The sequence below is a fragment of the Rattus rattus genome, chromosome 5 (genome assembly GCF_011064425.1).
Source record: "Rattus rattus isolate New Zealand chromosome 5, Rrattus_CSIRO_v1, whole genome shotgun sequence".
Lineage (NCBI taxonomy): Eukaryota > Metazoa > Chordata > Mammalia > Rodentia > Muridae > Rattus > Rattus rattus.
In genome coordinates, this window is record NC_046158.1 from 153,128,360 (window position 1) to 153,137,115 (window position 8,756).

Consider the following 8,756-nt stretch of genomic DNA (forward strand, 5'->3'; position numbering starts at 1 on the left):
GCAGCCTTATGAGAGGCGCATGTAGAGATGCCCTGTCAGAGAAAGTATTTTAGAACCTGTCTAGATCAGGGCCTCCTAGTGTGCACACTCCTTTGAATTATCTGGGACACTTGATGAGTGCCAATGTGCCTGCCTCCCTCTCCCTCCTTCCCCTCCCCTCCTCCTCCTCTCCCGCTCCCCCTCCCGCTCTCCCTCTCTGTCCTTACCTCCTCCCCTCAATATTCTCCTTTGGTGTGCGGTTTGTCAGGGAATTGAGCCCAGTCATCATGGATTTTTGTTTTGTTCTAGACAAGGTCTTGCCAACCGTATTCTGAGATTATAGGCGTGAGCCTCCATGGCTGACTTGACACTGTTTTTTTTTTTTAAAGCCCCTTCAGAGATTCTAATGCATGGTCAGAGTGGAGAAGCATGTCCTAGATCAGGGGTTGCAGCTTGGAAAAAGATGGTAATTACTCACTGTTTTGTTTTTGGTTTATTTGGATGATCCTGAACTGTGGTAATTTGATCTCAACAGGAGATTACTGGCATAGTCTGCTATTTCTGGCTTCCTTCTGTCTTTTACAGTACTAGGGACTGAGTTTAGTTTGCAAGGTGAGCGTTGTACCACCAAACCACAGGCCCTGGCCTATCCCCAACCCCCTCCCCTTTAAGGACAGGGTCTCAATATGTAGCCCTGGCTGGCATGTCACTCACAAAGATCTGTCTGTCCCTACCTCCTGAATCCTGGGATTAAGGTGTGCGCCACCTTGTCCAACTGCCAGCCCTCTTGTTGTTTATCCTTTAGGACAAAGTTTAAGTTGCTTGCACTGGCCTTAAACCTGGGGCCCTCGTGCCTCGGCTTCCCAGGCAGCTGGATTCTGCCTGTTGCATCAGGCCTGACTATAATGTCTTCAAGAAGTTAGAAAGATTGACACATAAGTCTGCCCCTGGGATTCTATTAGCTGATCTAAGATGGAGTGGGGCCCTAATGTTATTTGAAACGTCCTAGAGCCTGTGCTGACCACCAGTGACCTGGACCAAACATCATTTTTTCAGAGGCCAAAAGATGAGAATATATTTGTCTAAAAACAAATAGCAAATGAATATTTATTTCATTTACTTGAAGATAGAGAATTCAGCCTGTAGATCAGGCTGGCCGCAGATTCAAGAGATCCGCCTGCCTCTGCCTCCCAAGCGCTGCCATTAAAGGTGTGAGAGCCACCATGCCTGGCTCCAGCAGGTGATTTAAAAAACTAACAAAAGCTGATGAGTGGCTGTAATACTGAGAATTGATATTAATTTTTCCTAGCAGCCCATAAATGCTTAAAGATATAGACCCTCTCCCTTTGAAGATGAAAAAATGAACTCCTTGGTGTAGAGTGGTTATTCGTGAAAGCCATATTCACCTCATTTGGAAAACCTGAAGAGTTTTATTATATTTCTGCCTGAAAAAAATAATGCATTTACAATTCAAAAATCCAGATGCAGCAAAATGTAAGATAAGAATCTAGATATCACTAATAGCTCTACCCCAGATAGAGTGTAACTATTTATATACTAGGATAGCACCCTCCAATGGGTCAGATCAATCTTGTTAAGTGTTTTCCCCCCTTCACAGTGCAATGGTCTATTTAACAAAATGCATGTGGTTGAGCTGTTTGTGATAATAAAGCTCAAGAAGATGAAATTAAAAAAAAAAACTAACAAAAGCAAACAAACAAAACCCAGGGTCACCTGTACCCCGCTTTGCCCTCAGACTTGCTACATATAAAATGGTGGGTGACCTTGCATTTCTGATCCTCCTGCCTCTACCACATGAGTGCTGGGTTGCAGGCCTGTGTCCCATGCTTGGTTTCTGTGGTAGCAAGTGATTCACTACCTTGACACAAGACACAAAAGCCCTGGACTCATTTCTCTGTATGGGTAGTTGCTGATCGCCTCGGGCATCTCACCTCACCATCACAACTCCTGGGGAGTCAGGGGGCAGTGTCGCTCCCATTTTGCAGATGAAGATACTGAGGAACAAAACTGTCTAGGTGGAGCAAGGTGTGATGACACACACCTACATTCCCAATACCTAGAAAACTGAGACAGGAAGATCAGGGGTTTGAGGCCGGCCACACAAAAGCAAACACAGGCTGGGCATGGTGGTTCCTGACTTGTAAGCCCAGCAAGTAGGAGACAGGTCTGGAACAGGAAGTAGACCACAGGGATTTCCCGGCCAGCCGGGGCTAAGTGGTTTGATCCTGTCTCAACAAACAAAACCAAGCAATCAAACAAACCCTGGCACGACAAAAAACAAAACACGCACAGTGAGAATGTCGTTCTGAAGTAGTTCGCTCCTCAGACCGGCAAAGCCCCGGGTTCTAGCCCCAGCACCAGAGAAATGCAAGACAAAAAACTACCTGTCCAGGTGGATGCTGACCAAGATACTGACAAAAGCTGGAACTTCCTGATCCAGGGCCAGTGCCCATTTAATCCCTTCCCATTGTGACATGTACGTTCCATAATGGACAGGTTAGTATTGTGAGGTAGGGTCCGGGTGTAAAGGCGACTATGAGGTGACACTGTAGAAAACTGGAGACAGGGCAGGAGGACTAGGACTATTCCCTCACAAACAGGGACTCTGGGGCAGCCATGTCCTACTTCACCTCTCCACAAACTCATCTGGGTCTTCTGCCTTCTGGCCAAGGTGAGAGGGGTTCCTGAAACTGGGGGTTGGGCAGACAACAGAGCTTCCCACGTGAAGTTGCTTCCTGGCTTTGGGGGAAGTGGAGCTTCTCCTGAAAGCTTTTAGGCTGACCCTGGAATCAGTCCTCTGGAAATTATATCCAAAAGGCCTTGCCAATTGCTAATTACGCACCCGCTCACTTAAACGCTTCCCCAGCACCTGCAGTATCAGGACTGGCTGGAGTTATGGAGATGAGTAATTGCTTACATTCCCAGCCTCAGACCGTCCTCTTGGGCTTGTTCCGATTGCCTCTGGTCCCAGGCCCTGCCCCTCAGGGCCTCTTCCTCCAAGAGACCAAGAATAACATTCCATTTCATTCTTGTCTCTGCAGGTGGGGCTGCTTCTTCGGGTTCGTCCCTTGGCCTCTATAGTCCTGCAGAGCCAGTGCTGGTGGCACCTGGTGGATTAGGCCCACTGAGCCAGAAAGCTGAGCAGGTGGCACCTGCTGCCCAGGCCTGGGGTCCCACCTTGGCAGTGCCTGAAGCCAGGGGCTGCCCTGGGGGTGTTAGCTGGGAGACACCTCGGAGAAAGGAACACAACCGATACTGCCCCAAATTGCCCCCTGTGAGGCAGCTGGAGAGCTTGGGCTGGGCAGACCCCTGCTCCAGAAGCAGAGCTCCTCCCTATCTGAGTGGCCCTGGCAGGCCCCGGCCCCTGCTGCTGTGTGGGCTGTCACCTGGGGTTCTGCCAATATCCTCCGAGGCAGTGGGGAAGGAGGCCAGCTCCCAACCTGACATCTGCATCCTTACCCTGGCCATGATGATCGCTGGTATACCTACTGTGCCTGTGCCAGGCCTGCGGGAAGAGGACCTGATCCGGGCAGCTCAAGCCTTCATGATGGCCCATCCAGAGCCAGAGGGGGCTGTGGAGGGGATGCAGTGGGAGCAGGCGCATGCCCACATGGCTTCTGGACAGATGCCTTTAGTGAGATCCAGGAGGGGCTCCTGCTTGTAGTCAGATGAAATAGCATGAGACACAGGGCGGCTTCTCCGTATGGTTTTTGGGCAGATGAGGTTGGGAATGGCTCTCTCTGGCTGCGATGGGAAGAGGGTGTGGGTAACTGAGCCACCCTGACAGACTGCACAGCTGGGTTAGGACCACTCTGCAGGAAGTTCTTCATGCCACCACAGATCTGAGCAGATAAGGTACCTACCTAGGAAGCCCTGTTGGGAGAGTAGAGGAAATTTTCTGTCTAAAGTCCTAGACAATGTGGATTTTCCTCTTGCCTTGTGTCCCAGTTTGCTGAGGGGAGATGGCACTGTAGACGAATGATGGACACTTGGCTGAGTCAACAGACTTGTTCTTCACTCCAGCCAACCCTGTGGGAAAGCCCACTCTACAGAGAAGCTGAAGCCTAGGGAGCTTCCGGGAGCCTCAGAGCCAGTAAAGGCAGAACCAGGCCTGCAAACCCCAGCAGGTAAACCAGAAACAGTCAACATCTCAGGTGGCACCACTGTGCCAAGGCTCCTCCTTTCACACCACAAAAGGACACGCATTAAACAGACAACAGGACAAGCACGGGGAGACAACATTCACTTTATTGATCCCAGGGTGGGACAGGAGAACTGGGAACTTTGGCAGCCCCACCAAAGTAGCCTCTTCCTTCATGGAGAGTTCCAGGGCCAGAGCCAAGTGAGTCCCATCATGACTGAGCAGGAGTTACCAACACAGAACCTTCAGCCTTACCACCCATTATTTCCCTTAAGGAACCAGCTGTTTCCAGAAACTTCTTAAGTTACAAATCATTCTTACTTATGAAAAAGTTGTCAAAACTGAATCTAGAATGCACAACAGTGACTGTATTTGGCCGTCAAAGCCTATGATATTTACTACTGAACCCTTAACAGGAAAGATTTTCTGATTTCTGTGGAGCATGACACAATCTAGACAAGAGGCTGGAGCAGAGCAGGCTTCCGGAAGGAAGCAGAGTGTGTGTAGAGGGGCGGAAGTGAATGATCCTATGTACATGAACACGTCAGGGCACACATACAATCACAAGTTGGGCCTGTTGACACAGGCTTATAATCCCACTTACTCAGCAGGCTTGTTAGGAGGCTCACAAGTTCAAAGCCCGCCTGTCTACAGTGTGAGTCCAAGAGTAGCCTGGGCAACCTAGTGAGAGGCTATCTCGAAATAAGAAATAAAAAGGCAGTAGAAGAGTTCCTGCCTAACACGTGTACTACCCTGGGTTCAATCCCCAGAACTGGCTATGCCCATGTGTGATTAGAGCTGTACCTGCTCATAAGGGCCGATCCAGCTGTCGGCAAGTTCCCGAAGGGTGCTATAGCGGCGCTCAAACTCCTCCTTGCTGCAGTGCTCTAAGAGCCGACCGACCTCCTCCGTGAGGAGGGTCACAGCCAGGTGCTTATCCAGGCTGGCACTCCACTTGCTGCCTAGGATACTGTCTAGACTGGTGGCACAGCCTGAGGTCCACTGAGTCTGCAGCATGTCAGGCTGGAGCACCTGCTGGCGGGCACTGAGCATGGCGAGGATGTGGCGGCAGGGCAGGTGGAAGGCTTGGTTAAAGTAGCAGCTGCAGCTGGCAGGAGACTGGGGCTGGACGTTGTGCGTGTCCTCCAGAATCTGTATGTTCATTTTTTCTGAGCCAGAGCCAATGAGATGCATGGACTTCTGGACTACGGCGAGCTCACCTAGGCAGAGTTGGGCAGCTGGCCCTGTGCAGATGGCATTGAGGGAGTGCTGGATACGAGCTTCTACCAACTGCTCTGTGTTGGGATTTTCAGGGCTGGCATCTGAAGGAGGCTGACTGTCCTGGGGACTCTCCACCAGGCTGAGGTTTGCTTTGTCTGAAGGGTTCTGTTGCATGTATCGGAACACAGAGGCCATGCCTTGTTTCTCAAATGGGGTGGTGCCAAAAAACTGACTGAGGATGTGGGCTGTGACCTCCAGACTCTGGAAGTATCGGTTGCTCTGGGCTCGGCTTCTCCAGCGGTGGGCCAGCCAGATGCGGTCATTGAGCAGCCAGTGTGAGTGGAGCTCAGGCAGCCTGCTGGGGGGGATGCAGGTATTCAGGAGTGTGTACAGCTTCCGCAGGTTGCCGGCTGTGGCTGAGCACATTGTGCTCTGCAGGGAGGACAGGAGCACACTTTGTACGGGCTGCTCCAGGGAGAGCTGATAGAACTTACCCTGGAGGAATTTACAAATGTGGAAGGCTGAGAGCAAGACCTCAGCAGTGGGGAACTCCATGGTCAGGGTGGGCAGCAGGAGGAAGTGGGGGTCCACCAGAATGGTAGTGATTCTCTCCCATGCTGGGTTAAACTTTTTGAACACCTGGAACATCTGGGCCAGGCCTCGGGCATCTTCATTGGTAGGGATGGCAAAGTATACTGCTCGGGCAAGAGGACCCTCGACCTGTACCCGGGGTCCATCCACCAGGAAGGTGTACAACACCTTGCCTCTTGGGTTGTAGGTCCGGTGTATAAATAAGACATCAGGGAAATGAGCAAAGAGGTCTTGCATGAAGCAGCTTTGGTAGTTGAAGGCATCTAGCTGAGGAGTCTTGCTAATCTGGTGCAGCATGGGTGGGCTGGAGTCCTTAATAAGTAGACCATTCAGCATTGTGAGGGCCATGGAGTGCTGGGAAGTGTCTAAAGCCCAGGCAAGGATCCTTCCTCTGCAGGATCGCTGACAGGGAAGCAGTAAGTTTCTCAAATGCCACGTAATTTGATGCTTGAAGCTAGACTGTAGTTTTAGGTACTGTTTCAGAAGGGCCTAGAGAAAGGAAGAGACACTTAAGAGAGTAGGGACCTGGGTTTTCAACTATTTATTTGGACGATATTTCAAGGCTTATCAAACACTTCTAGGGGCAGATATACAACAAACACATAAGAACATACTGGATGATTATAAAAATCGCAAAGATGAGAAAGAGGCCAGAGAATATGCTGGGGAAGGCAGGGCGCATTAGCTAAAGTGGGAAGCGGTCAAAGGGGAGATTCCCCTGGGTATGAGATAGAAATAACAAGCCAGCCATAGAGACATGGCTCCCAGGGACTAGAAGGGGCAGGAAGTCACGTGCAGTGGTGTACACTTGTGATCTAAGCTACCAAAAGGCTGAGGCAGAAGGATCACCAGGCCAAGGTCCCCTGGATGAGCTTAAGACCAGCACAGGCAATTTAGAACCTGTCTAAAAAAACAAAGCAAAAACCCCCATAACAACAACCACACACTCACATACATACTAAAATCCCAAACCGGGAGGTGGAGGCAACAGGTCATTTTAGATTATAGCTCATTGGCAGTATAGGGGATTGAAAACATATAGCCAATCCCAGCACTTGGGAGGCAGAGGCAGGCTGATCTCTGAGTTCTAGGCCAGCCAGGGCTGTTGTTACACAGTAATCCTCTGTCTCAAAACACAAAACAAAAAACCCATATGACATGTGGCCCTTCTTTTCTACAGAAGGATTCTGCTGTGCAGCCCTGATTTGTCCACAACCCACAGCAATCCTCACCTCAGCTTCCAAGTGCTGGGTTTCAGGCACGTGTCACCTCATTTCATTCTCTTTTAAAAAATAGCATTCTAAATATTTGTATGGCCTTTCTGTTCACAAAGTCTTATAATTCTTGCTCTTTCTTTTGGTCCTGGTATATACCAGGAAAAAAAATTGCTCAAAACTTGCTGTGAAATATAGAGCAAGCCAAGTGGCCTTCTCTGAAACTCAATTCCTTTCACTATAAAAAGGGGCTAGCACGTGTGTAACTTCTGCGCCTACACAGATCCCGATAGGCTGTAGTGCTTTATGCAAATGATTCCCGTTTGGCTCCATTTACTGTCCCCATTTCGCAGATGAAAGACTCAGGTTCAAAGACACATGAGAGACTGAGGTACAAAGACATAGGCTATTTGTCCACCATTACGACAGCTGGAAGCCGAGTCTGGCTCCAGATACTGATGTCATCCTATAGAGTCCCAAAATATGGACCAGGAAGGGAAGGCGGCCTCTGACCTCACCTGAGCCCGGGTTGGGGACGCGGAAGGCTGAGATTCGTTTTCAAGCCCAGCGGAGTCGAAATCCACCTTCCACTGGTGGAAACTGTATGCACTAACCGCTGCGACTGGTTTCACGCCTCCACCACCGGGACCGTTCACGCACGCCCAACGCAGCAGCCATTTCTCCCACTGGGCCCGCCTCCGACTGACTGACGTCCAGCCTAGCCAATCGCCACGCCAGCTTCACAATGACTGAGACCAAAGGAGCTCACTGTGGAAATTGAGAGCTACCGACCAATCCTAGACTGGCAGTTCCAGGACGGGGCTGTTGCCAGGGTTACAGGGGCTCGGCCAGAAATAGCCAATGAGAGCTTGTGGAAGGATGTTCACGCCCGGAACAGGCCGCCCTCGGGCGAAGACTCCCTTCTGCCTAGGGGGCGGGAAAGGCGGTACCTTTTAAAGGCCAAAATAAAATAAAGAGCAGTATTTTATACGGAAACAATTAGTTTGTCGGGTATCGAGCTGTCAAGCTCCGAAGATACAGAATGATGGAAAAAGGTGCAAATGTTATACTGCATTCTTTGCCTCAAGGAGAAACTGAGGCTTGTAATTCAGGTTATTCAGGGCGTGAGATAGGTTCAAGAGTTTGAAGCTAGCTTAGGCAACCTAGGCAGACCAAGTCTTAGACAGCTGGATGTGGTGTCACACTATTTAATCCCAGCACTGGGGAAGCAGAAGCCAGCCTGGTCTACATCAAGTTCCAGGCTAGGCCTTGAAAATTAAAACATTTCTATTAGGAATTTGCCTACAGCGTTCCAGCAAGTGGCTTGCAGTAAAATCTAGGATTCAGGTCACTCTTCCCACCTGGTCCACTGGTCCCTTTTCCTGAAGAGAATGAACAAGACAACCCAAGATCTGTATGGCAGGCTTAGTTGGTAGGAAGAGGGCAGAGTAAGTGGTGATACATTATTAATCCTCTGAATGTCAATCACCATACCCCATTAGACAATACTCAAGTTTCCTTTAAAAGGAGAATGTTCGAGGCTGCTAGTCTGGGCCACATGAGGCCCTGTCTCAAAAAACACAAAAGTG

At 49.9% G+C, this 8,756-nt stretch overlaps 2 protein-coding genes across 2 annotated transcripts; one reads left to right on the plus strand and one right to left on the minus strand.

Moving 5' to 3' along the window:
- The first annotated feature begins 2,337 nt into the window (after nt 1-2,337).
- Nucleotides 2,338-4,525, plus strand: Spata25 (spermatogenesis associated 25). Its single transcript, XM_032904835.1, has 2 exons — nt 2,338-2,671; nt 3,042-4,525. Exons 1-2 carry the CDS (start codon nt 2,617-2,619, stop codon nt 3,662-3,664), a joined length of 678 nt encoding a protein of 225 aa, XP_032760726.1. The 5' UTR covers nt 2,338-2,616; the 3' UTR covers nt 3,665-4,525.
- Nucleotides 4,227-8,681, minus strand: Zswim1 (zinc finger SWIM-type containing 1). The gene is made up of 2 exons (XM_032904830.1): nt 7,686-8,681; nt 4,227-6,442 (listed from the first exon to the last, which is right to left on the minus strand). Exon 2 carries the CDS (start codon nt 6,299-6,301, stop codon nt 4,934-4,936), a length of 1,368 nt encoding a protein of 455 aa, XP_032760721.1. The 5' UTR covers nt 6,302-6,442; nt 7,686-8,681; the 3' UTR covers nt 4,227-4,933.
- Between the last annotated feature and the right edge of the window lie 75 nt (nt 8,682-8,756).

Bases quoted from the DNA above. Each gene is read 5' to 3' on its own strand.
- Spata25 (XM_032904835.1), top strand. From the start codon at position 2,617: ATGTCCTACTTCACCTCTCCACAAACTCATCTGGGTCTTCTGCCTTCT. The intron at 2,672-3,041 runs GTGAGAGGGGTT...TTGTCTCTGCAG, and splicing joins TCTTCTGCCTTCTGGCCAAG to GTGGGGCTGCTTCTTCGGGT.
- Zswim1 (XM_032904830.1), bottom strand. From the start codon at position 6,301: ATGGCCCTCACAATGCTGAATGGTCTACTTATTAAGGACTCCAGCCCA.